Source organism: Pleurodeles waltl, chromosome 3_1, assembly GCF_031143425.1.
Source record: "Pleurodeles waltl isolate 20211129_DDA chromosome 3_1, aPleWal1.hap1.20221129, whole genome shotgun sequence".
NCBI lineage: Eukaryota > Metazoa > Chordata > Amphibia > Caudata > Salamandridae > Pleurodeles > Pleurodeles waltl.
In genome coordinates, this window is record NC_090440.1 from 8,462,202 (window position 1) to 8,474,405 (window position 12,204).

Here is a 12,204-nt window from a genome sequence, read left to right on the forward strand (position 1 = left end):
CTGATGCGAGGTGGGCCCACACTTGCATACACTGTACACATAGTTACACAGTGAAATACACTGATTGTGGTGGGCACACACTTCCGTATAGTATATATATAGGGGCACAGTGGCACACATTGACGAGGGGTGGGCACACACTTGCATACTCTGTACACATAGGTATACAGTGGCACACACTGATTATGGTGGGCACACACTTGCATTCTCTGTATACATAGGTACACAGTGGCACACACTGAATGTTGTGGGCACACACTTTCATACACTGTATACAGAGGTACATACATGTACACAGTGGCACACACTGATTGTGGTGGTCACACACTTCTACATTCTCTATATATAGGGACACATTTGCACACACTGACGAGGGGTGGGCCCACACTTGCATACTCTGCACACATAGATATACAGTGGCACACACTGATTGTGGTGGGCACACACTTGCATTCTCTTTATGCATAGGTACAAAGTGGCACACACTGATTGTGGTTGGCACACACTTGCATATTCTGTTCACATAGGTACATATAGGTACACAGTGGCAAAAACTGATTGTGGTGGGCACAGACTTGCATACACTGTACACATAGGAACACGGTGGCAAACACTGATTGGGGTGCGCATACAGTTTCATACACTGTACACATAGGTACACAGTGGCACACACTGATTGTGGTGGGCACACACTTGCATACACTGTACACATAAGTACACAGTGTCACACACTGATTGTGGTGGACACAGACTTGCATACACTGTACACATAGATACACAGTGGCACACACTGATTGTGGTGGGCACACACTTGTGTATTCTGTACATATAGGTAAATGGTGGCACACATTGATTTTGGTAGGCACAAACTTGTATACATTGTAGTTGCACACACTGATTGTGCTGGGCACACACTTGCATACACTGTACACATAGGTACAAGGTAGTGCACACTGATTGTGGTGGGCACAGACTTGCCTACTCTGTACACATAGGTACACAGTGGCACAAATTGATTGTGGTGGGCACACACTTGCGTACTCTGTACACATAGGTAAACGGTGGCACACGTTGATTTTGGTAGGCACACACTTGCATACATTGTAGTTGCACACACTGATTGTGCTGGGCACACACTTGCATACTCTGTACACATAGGCACACACAGATTGTGGTGGGCACCGACTTGCATACACTGTACAAATAGGTACACAGTGGCACACACTGATTGTGGTGGGCACACACTTGCGTACTCTGTACACATAGGTAAACGGTTGCACACGTTGATTTTGGTAAGCACACATTGCATACATTGTACACATAGGTACACGGTAGCCCACACTGATTGTGGTGGCCACAGACTAGCATTCTCTGTACACATAGGTACACAGTGGCACACTCTGATTGTGGTGGGCACACACTTCCGCATACTCTATATACAGGGACACAGGGGCATACACTGATGAGGAGTGGGCACACACTTGCATACACTGTATATATAGGTACACAGTGGCACAGACTGATTGTGGTGGGCACAGAGTTGCATACTTTGTACACATAGGTACACAGTGACACACACTGATTGTAGTCTGCACAGACTTGCATAATCTGTACATATAGGTACGCAGTGGCAGACACTGATTGTGGTGGGCACAGACTTCAATACACTATATACATACGTACATACATGTACACAGTGGCACACACTAGTTATGGTGGGCACACACGTCGACATTCTCTATATACAGGGACACAGTGGCACACACTGATGCGAGGTGGGCACACACTTGCATACACTGTACACATAGTTACACGGTGAAATACACTGATTGTGGTGGGCACACACTTTCGCATAGTCTATATATAGGGACACAGTTGCACACACTGACAAGGGGTGGGCACACACTTGCATACACTGTATACATAGGTACACAGTGGCACAGACTGATTGTGGTGGGCACAGAGTTGCATACTTTGTACACATAGGTACACAGTGGCACACACTGATTGTAGTCTGCACAGACTTGCATAATCTGTACATATAGGTACGCAGTGGCAGACACTGACTGTGGTGGGCACATACTTCAATACACTGTATACATACGTACATACATGTACACAGTGGCACACACTAGTTATGGTGGGCACACACTTCGACATTCTCTATATACAGGGACACAGTGGCACACACTGATGCGAGGTGGGCAAACACTTGCATACTCTGTACACATAGGTATACAGTGGCACACACTGATTGTGGTGGGCACACACTTGCATTCTCTGTATACATAGGTACAAAGTGGAACACACTGATAATGGTGGGCACACACTTGCATATTCCGTTCACATAGGTACATATAGGTACACAGTGGCACACACTGATTGTGGTGGGCACAGACTTGCATACACTGTACACATAAGAACACGGTGGCACACACTCATTGTGGTGTGCATACAGTTGCATACACTGTACACATAGGTACACGGTGGCACACAGTGATTGTGGTGGGCACACACTTGCATACACTGTACACAAAGGTACACAGTGGCACACACTGATTGTGGTGGGCACACACTTGCCTACTCTGTACACATAGGTAAATGGTGGCACACGTTGATTTTGGTAGGCACACACTTCCATACATTGTAGTTGCACAAACTGATTGTGGTGGGCACATATTTGCATACTCTAAACACATAGGTACACGGTGGCACACACTGATTGGGGTGGGCACAGACTTGCATACACTGTACACACGGGTACATACAGGTACACAGTGGCATACACTGATTGTGGTGGGCAAACAGTTCCACATACTCTAGATATAGGGGCAGAGTGGCACACACTGATGAGGGGTGGGCACACACGTCCATACACTGTACACATAGGTGCACAGTGGTACACACTGATTGTGGTGGGCACAGACTTGCATACTCTGTACACATAGGTACACATTAGCACACATTGATTGTGGTGGGCACACACTAGCATACACTGTTCACATAGGTACATACACGGTCACAGTGGTATACACTTACTGTGGTGGGCACACACTTGCATACTCTTTACACAGAGGTACACAGTGGCACACATTGATTGGGGTGGGCACAGACTTGCATATACTGTGCTGGCACACACTGATTGTGGTGGGCACTCACTTCCGCATAGTCTATATATAGGGACACAGTGGCACACACTGATGAGGGGTGTCGACACACCTGCATACTCTGTACACATAGGTACACAGTGGCACACACTGATTGTGGTGTGCACACACTTCCATTCTCTATACACATCGGTACAGAGTGGCACACACTGATTGTGGCAGGCACAGAATTGCGTACTCTGTAGACATAGGTACACAGTGGCACACAGCTGATTGTGGTGGGCATACACTTGCATACACTGTACAAATACGTACACAGTGGCACACACTGATTGTGGTGGGCATACACTTGCATACACTGTACACATAGGTACACAGTGGCACACACTTATTGTGGTGGGCACACACTTGCGTACTCTGTACACACAGGTAAATGGTGGCACATGTTGATTGTGGTGGGCACACACTTACATACACTGTGGTTGCACACACTGAGTGTGGTGGGCACACACTTATATACTCTGTACACATAGGTACACAGTGGCACACACTGATTGTGGTGGGCACAGATTTGCATACACTGTACACATAGGAACACGGTGGCACACACTCATTGTGGTGCGCATACAGTTGCATACACTGTACACATAGGTACACAGTGGCACACAGTGATTGTGGTGGGCACACACTTGCATACACTGTACACATAGGTACACAGTGGCACACACTGATTGTGGTGGGCACACACTTGCCTACTCTGTACACATAGGTAAACGGTGGCACACGTTGATTTTGGTAGGCACACACTTACATACATTGTGGTTGCACAAACTGATTGTGGTGGGCACATATTTGCATACTCTGTACACATAGGTACATGGTGGCACACACTGATTGGGGTGGGCACAGACTTGCATAGACTGTACACACAGGTACATACAGGTACACAGTGGCATACACTGATTGTGGTGGGAAAACAGTTCCACATACTCTATATACAGGGTCAGAGTGGCACACACTGATGAGCGGTGGGCACACACATGCATACACTGTACACATAGGTACACAATAGCACACATTGATTGTGGTGGGCACACACTAGCATACACTGTTCACAAAGGTACATACAGGTTCACAGTGGTATACACTGACTGTGGTGGGCACACACTTCCACATACTCTATATATAGGGACACAGTGGCACACACTGATTGTGGTGGGCACACACTTGCATACTCTTTACACAGAGGTACACGGTGGCACAGATTGATTGGGGTGGGCACAGACTTGCATACACTGTGCTGGCACACACTGAATGTGGTGGGCACGCACTTCCGCATAGTCTTTATATAGGGACACAGTGGCACACACTGATGAGGGGTGTTGACACACCTGCATACTCTGTACGAATAGGTACACAGTGGCACACACTGATTGTGGTGTGCACACACTTCCATTCTCTATACACATTGGTACACAGTGGCACACACTGATTGCGGTGGGCACAGAATTGCATACTCTGTAGACATAGGTACACAGTGGCACACACTGATTGTGGTGGGCATACACTTGCATACACTGTACACATAGGTACACGGTGGCACACACTGATTGTGGTGGGCATTCACTTGCATACACTGTACACAGAGGTACACAGTGGCACACACTTATTGTGGTGGGCACACACTTGCGTACTCTGTACACACAGGTAAACGGTGGCACATGTTGATTGTGGTGGGCACACACTTGCATACACTGTGGCTGCACACACTGAGTGTTGTGGGCACACACTTAAATACTCTGTACACATAGGTACACAGTGGCACACACCGATTGTGGTGGGCACACACTTGTATACTCTGTACACATAGGTACATATAAGTACACAGTGGCACACACTGATTGTGTTGGGCACACACTTGCATACTCTTTCCACAGAGTTACACAGTGACACACAATGATTGTGGTGGGCATACATGTGCATACACTGTACACACAGGTACACAGTGGTACACACTGATTGTGGTGGGCACACTCTTCCATAGGTACACACAGGTACACGGTGGCACACACTGATTGTGGTGGGCACACACTTGCATGCACTGTACACATAGGTATACAGTGGCACACACTGATTGTGGTGGGCCCAGACTTGCATACTCTGTACACATAGGTACGCAGTGGCGCACACTGATTGTGATGGGCACAGACTTGCATGCACTGTACACATAGGTATACGGTGGCACACGCTGATTGGGGTTGGCACAGACTTGCATACACTGTACAAACAGGTACATACAGGTACACAGTGGCATACACTGATTGTGGTGGGGAAACACTTCCACATAGTCTATATATAGGAACACAGTGGCACACACTGATGAGGGGTGGGCACACACTTGCATACACTGTACACACAGGTACACGGTGACACACACTGATTGTGGTGGGCACACACTTGCATACTCTGTACACGTAGGTACACAGTGGCACACACTGATTGTGGTGGGCACACTTTCATACACTGTACACATAAGCACATAGAGGTACACAGTGGCACACACTGATTGTGTTGGGTACACACTTGCATATACTCTATAGAGACACAGTTTCATGCACTGATTGTGGTAGGCACACACTTGCATACTCTGTACACATTGGTACACGGTGGCAAACACTGATTGTGGTAGGCACACACTTGCATACTCTGTACACATAGGTACACAGTGGCACACACCGATTGTGGTGGGCACAGACTTCAACATACTCTATATATAGGGACACAGTGGCACACACTGATGAGGGGTGGGCACACACTTGCATACACTGTACACATAGGTACACAGTGGCACGCACTGATTGTGGTAGGCAGACTTGCATACTCTGTACACATAGGTACACGGTGGCTCACACTGATTGTGGTCGGCACACACTTGCATACTCTGTGCACATAGGTACATGGTGGCATACACTGCTTGTGGTGGGCACACACTTGCATACACTGTACACACAGGTACACGGTGACACACACTGATTGTGGTGGGCACACACTTGCATACTCTGTACACATAGGTACGTGGTGGCACACACTGATGAGAGGTGGGCACACAGTTGCATAAACTTTGCACATAGGTACACAGTGAACTACACTGATTGTGGTAGGCACACACTTGACTTAGTCTATATAAAGGGACACAGTGGCACACACTGATGAGGGGTGGGCACACACTTGCATACTCTGTACACATAGGTACACAGTGGCACACACTGATTGTGGTGGGCACACACTTGCATACTCTTTACACATAGGTACACAGTGGCACACGCTGATTGTTGTGGGCACAGACTTGCATACACTGTACACATAGGTACAAGGTGGCACACACTGATTGTGGTGGACACACAGTAGCATACGCTAGACACATTGGTACACGGTGGCACACACTGATTGTGGTGGTAACAGACTTGCATACACTGTTGGAGCACATGTCGACTATGACTGAACACACACGACACACAATGACACATGATACACAATGACACACACTCACAGTGCTTGGACAAACACTGCGAAACCCTGACCTGGATGGGTACAGCCTGGCACTCACGTCCTGTTGGGGATCACACCCTGGCCTTTGAGGAGGAACAAGGATTGGCGAGGGAGACACTGGCACACACAAGTACAGACTGGTACACTCTGGGTCATTTGTGAATGGGGCAGTGGCACACACTGGTAAAATGTGTCACACATCAGCTGTGGGCGAGTGGCACATGGTCGGTTGGCTGTACAGGGGCAAGAGCCCACACTCGCACACAGAAGCTGTGCAGCTGGTACACACTGGCACATAGGACTGTGCACTTTGTACACACTGGCACACAGGGTGGTGCAGCTGGTAGAAACTGGCACAAGGCAGCTGTGCACTTTGTACACACTGGCACAAGACAGCTGTCTAACTGGTACACACTGGTACAAGGCGTCTGTGCAGTTTGTACACAGTGGCACAAGGCAGCTGTCCAGCTGGTACACACTGGCACAAGGTGGCTGTGCAGTTTGTACACACTGGCACACGGCAGCTGTGCAGTTTGTACATACTGGCACAAGGCGGCTGTCCAGCTGGTACACACTAGCACAAGGCGGCTGTGCAGTTTGAACACACTGGCACAAGGCGGCTGTGCAGTTTGTACACACTGGCACACAGGGGCTGTGCAGTTTGTACACACTAGCACACAGTGGCTGTGCACTTTGTACACACTGGTACAAGGCTGCTGTGCAGTTTGTACACACTGGCACACAGTGGCTGTGCACTTTGTACACACTGGTACAAGACGGCTGTGCACTTTGTACACACTGGCTCAAGGCAGCTGTGTAGCTTGTACACAATGGCACAAGGTGCCTGTGCAGGTGGTACAGCAGGCACACAGGAGCAGTGCAGCTGGTACACACTGGCACACAGTGGCCGTGCAGTTTGGCACCAGCCTGCCTTCTTGCACCATGGTCTGTGTGCAGCCATACCTTGGTGGGTCGTGGTACTTTCTGTCCTGTTCTCTGTTCAGGATCACACGGTGAATGTGCAGACAGACATGGAAGGGGGGGCACTCTCTGTCCTGCTCTCTGCTATATTTATCCCCGTTGATAAACCCTGTCAAGTGCCCCCTGCTGCTGATAAGGTGGCGGTGCTGACAGGCAGCTCAGGGGAGGGGCTGCCCGTCCCCCTGTCTGTCTGTCCTTAAGGGGTCAGCTGCGCTCTGGAGCTCATTTCGGGCTACTGTGCGCAGGGGGCTGCTGTGCGTCTGGTGCCGCCAGGGTGCTGCTGTGCGCAGGGTGCCAGGTTGCTGCTGTACACAGGTGTAAAGAGTTGCTGTGCTGTTCAAAACCCCCAAAAGTACCGGTCTCCCTTTGAGGCAGGGCCAGGATGCCGGAGCCTGCAAAGAAAGCAGGTAAGACCCCCAAATCAAGGCTGATACCAGCTGGCACAGGGCTCAGAGGGGGTGTGAGGTACGAAGAGGGGGCACGGGGCTCAGAGGGGGTGTGAGGTACCAGAGGGGGTTTAGGGCTCAGAGCGTGTCTGAGGTACCAGAGGGGGCGCGGGGCTCAGAGGGGGTGTGAGGTATCCAGATGGAGCACGGGGCTCAGGGTGGGGGGGGGGGGGGGGGTGAGATACCAGAGGGTGCGCGGGGCTCAGAGGGTGTGTGAGGTACGCAGAGGGGGCACGGGGCTCAGAGGGGGTGTGAGGTACCAGAGGGGGTTTAGGGCTCAGAGGGGGACTGAGGTACCAGAGGGGGCGCGGGGCTCAGAGGGGGTGTGTGGTATCCAGATGGAGCACGGGGCTCAGAGGGGGTGTGAGGTACCCAGAGAGGGCACGGGGCTCAGAGGGGTGTGAGGTAACCAGAGGGGTATGGGGCTCAGAGGGGGTGTGAGGTAGCCAGAGGGGGCACGGGGTTCAGAGGGGGTGTGAGGTACGCAGAGGGGGCACGGGGCTCAGAGGGGTGTGAGGTAACCAGAGCGGGTTTAGGGCTCAGAGGGGGACTGAGGTACCAGAGGGTGCGCGGGGCTCAGAGGGGGTGTGAGGTACCAGAGGGGGTTTAGGGCTCAGAGGGGGACTGAGGTACCAGAGGGTGCGCGGGGCTCAGAGGGGGTGTGTGGTATCCAGATGGAGCACGGGGCTCAGAGGGGGTGTGAGGTACCCAGAGAGGGCACGGGGCTCAGAGGGGTGTGAGGTAACCAGAGGGGTATGGGGCTCAGAGGGGGTGTGAGGTAGCCAGAGGGGGTATAGGGCTCAGAGGGGTTCTGAGGTACCAGAGGGGGCGCGGGGCTCAGAGGGTGTGTGAGGTACCCAGATGGAGCACGGGGTTCAGAGCGGTGTGAGGTACCCAGAGAGGGCACGGGGCTCAGAGGGGTGTGAGGTAACCAGAGGGGTATGTGGCTCAGAGGGGGTGTGAGGTAGCCAGAGGGGGCACGGGGTTCAGAGGGGGTGTGAGGTACGCAGAGGGGGCACGGGGCTCAGAGGGGTGTGAGGTAACCAGAGCGGGTTTAGGGCTCAGAGGGGGACTGAGGTACCAGAGGGTGCGCGGGGCTCAGAGGGGGTGTGAGGTACCAGAGGGGGTTTAGGGCTCAGAGGGGGACTGAGGTACCAGAGGGTGCGCGGGGCTCAGAGGGGGTGTGTGGTATCCAGATGGAGCACGGGGCTCAGAGGGGGTGTGAGGTACCCAGAGAGGGCACGGGGCTCAGAGGGGTGTGAGGTAACCAGAGGGGTATGGGGCTCAGAGGGGGTGTGAGGTAACCAGAGAGGGCACGGGGTTCAGAGGGGGTGTGAGGTACGCAGAGGGGGCACGGGGCTCAGAGGGGTGTGAGGTAACCAGAGGGGTATGGGGCTCAGAGGGGTGTGAGGTACGCAGAGGGGGTATAGTGCTCAGAGGGAGTCTGAGGTACCAGAGGGCACGCGGGGCTCAGAGGGGGTGTGAGGTATCCAGATGGGGCACGGGGCTCAGAGGGGGTATGAGGTACCCAGAGAGGGCCCGGGGTCAGAGGGGTCGTGGTATCCAGATGAAAAACGGGGCTCAGAGGGGTGTGAGGTACGCAGAGGGGGCACGGGGCTTAGAGGGGTGTGAGGTAACCAGAGGGGGTATGGGGCTCAGAGGGGGTGTGAGGTAGCCAGAGGGGGTATAGGGCTCAGAGGGGTTCTGAGGTACCAGAGGGGGCGCGGGGCTCAGAGGGTGTGTGAGGTACCCAGATGGAGCACGGGGTTCAGAGCGGTGTGAGGTACGCAGAGGGGGTATGGGGCTCAGAGGGGTGTGAGGTAACCAGAGGGGGGCACGGGGCTCAGAGGGAGTGAGGTACCCAGAGAGGGCACGGGGTTCAGAGGGGGTGTGAGGTACGCAGAGGGGGCACGGGGCTCAGAGGGGTGTGAGGTAACCAGAGGGGTATGGGGCTCAGAGGGGTGTGAGGTACGCAGAGGGGGTATAGTGCTCAGAGGGAGTCTGAGGTACCAGAGGGCACGCGGGGCTCAGAGGGGATGTGAGGTATCCAGATGGGGCACGGGGCTCAGAGGGGGTATGAGGTACCCAGAGAGGGCACGGGGTCAGAGGGGTCGGGGTATCCAGATGAAACACGGGGCTCAGAGGGGTGTGAGGTACGCAGAGGGGGCACGGGGCTTAGAGGGGTGTGAGGTAACCAGAGGGGGTATAGGGCTCAGAGGGTGTGTGAGGTATCCAGAGGTGGTATAGGGCTCAGAGGGGGTCTGAGGTACCAGAGGGGGCGCGGGGCTCAGAGGGTGTGTGAGGTATCCAGAGGGGGCACGGGGCTCAGAGCGGTGTGAGGTACGCAGAGGGGGTATGGGGCTCAGAGGGGTGTGAGGTACGCAGAGGGGTATGGGGCTCAGAGGGGGTGTGAGGTAACCAGAGGGGGCACGGGGTTCAGAGGGGGTGTGAGGTACGCAGAGGGGGCACGGGGCTCAGAGGGGTGTGAGGTAACCAGAGGGGTATGGGGCTCAGAGGGGTGTGAGGTACGCAGAGGGGGTATAGTGCTCAGAGGGAGTCTGAGGTACCAGAGGGCACGCGGGGCTCAGAGGGGGTGTGAGGTATCCAGATGGGGCACGGGGCTCAGAGGGGGTATGAGGTACCCAGAGAGGGCACGGGGTCAGAGGGGTCGTGGTATCCAGATGAAAAACGGGGCTCAGAGGGGTGTGAGGTACGCAGAGGGGGCACGGGGCTTAGAGGGGTGTGAGGTAACCAGAGGGGGTATGGGGCTCAGAGGGGGTGTGAGGTAGCCAGAGGGGGTATAGGGCTCAGAGGGGTTCTGAGGTACCAGAGGGGGCGCGGGGCTCAGAGGGTGTGTGAGGTACCCAGATGGAGCACGGGGTTCAGAGCGGTGTGAGGTACGCAGAGGGGGTATGGGGCTCAGAGGGGTGTGAGGTAACCAGAGGGGGGCACGGGGCTCAGAGGGAGTGAGGTACCCAGAGAGGGCACGGGGTTCAGAGGGGGTGTGAGGTACGCAGAGGGGGCACGGGGCTCAGAGGGGTGTGAGGTAACCAGAGGGGTATGGGGCTCAGAGGGGTGTGAGGTACGCAGAGGGGGTATAGTGCTCAGAGGGAGTCTGAGGTACCAGAGGGCACGCGGGGCTCAGAGGGGATGTGAGGTATCCAGATGGGGCACGGGGCTCAGAGGGGGTATGAGGTACCCAGAGAGGGCACGGGGTCAGAGGGGTCGGGGTATCCAGATGAAACACGGGGCTCAGAGGGGTGTGAGGTACGCAGAGGGGGCACGGGGTTTAGAGGGGTGTGAGGTAACCAGAGGGGGTATAGGGCTCAGAGGGTGTGTGAGGTATCCAGAGGTGGTATAGGGCTCAGAGGGGGTCTGAGGTACCAGAGGGGGCGCGGGGCTCAGAGGGTGTGTGAGGTATCCAGAGGGGGCACGGGGCTCAGAGCGGTGTGAGGTACGCAGAGGGGGTATGGGGCTCAGAGGGGTGTGAGGTAACCAGAGGGGTATGGGGCTCAGAGGGGTGTGAGGTACGCAGAGGGGGTATAGTGCTCAGAGGGATTCTGAGGTACCAGAGGGCACGCGGGGCTCGGAGGGGGTGTGATGTAGCCAGAGGGGGTATAGGGCTCAGAGGGGGTGTGAGGTATCCAGATGGCGCACGGGGCTCGGAGGGGGTGTGAGGTACCCAGAGGGGGCACGGGGTTCAGAGGGGGTGTGAGGTACGCAGAGGGGGCACGGGGCTCAGAGTGGTGTGAGGTACGCAGAGGGGGCACGGGGCTCAGAGGGGTGTGAGGTACGCAGAGGGGGCACGGGGTCGGGGGGGTGTGAGGTAACCAGAGGGGGCACGGGGTCAGAGGGGTTATCAGGTAATTAGGGGCACGGGGTAAAGTGAGCGGCATGGGCAGAGATGGGGGCTTAGGTATGGGGGCACATGAATACTGAGAGGGCGGGGGATGGGAGGGGGCATGGGACCAGGAGAAGGGCCTACGGACGAGACATAGCAAATGATATCTTATGATGTATTGATTTGTTCATCACATGTAGTGCTACATGTAACCAACGGAATGTCAGCGCGCTTTATGTCTAAATAAACCAAGAAAACAGGTCTCAGAGATACCCAGAAG

At 54.2% G+C, this 12,204-nt stretch overlaps 1 protein-coding gene across 1 annotated transcript in view; it reads left to right on the forward strand.

Annotated features, from left to right (window-relative positions):
• Positions 1-7,849: 7,849 nt before the first annotated feature.
• The window catches only part of MYBPC3 (myosin binding protein C3), a 337,466-nt gene continuing 333,111 nt past the window's right edge, over positions 7,850-12,204 (forward strand). The window contains exon 1 of the mRNA XM_069221629.1: positions 7,850-8,044. Within this exon, the coding sequence (XP_069077730.1) occupies positions 8,020-8,044 (25 nt within the window). The 5' untranslated portion in view covers positions 7,850-8,019. The remainder of the gene's footprint in view (positions 8,045-12,204) is intronic.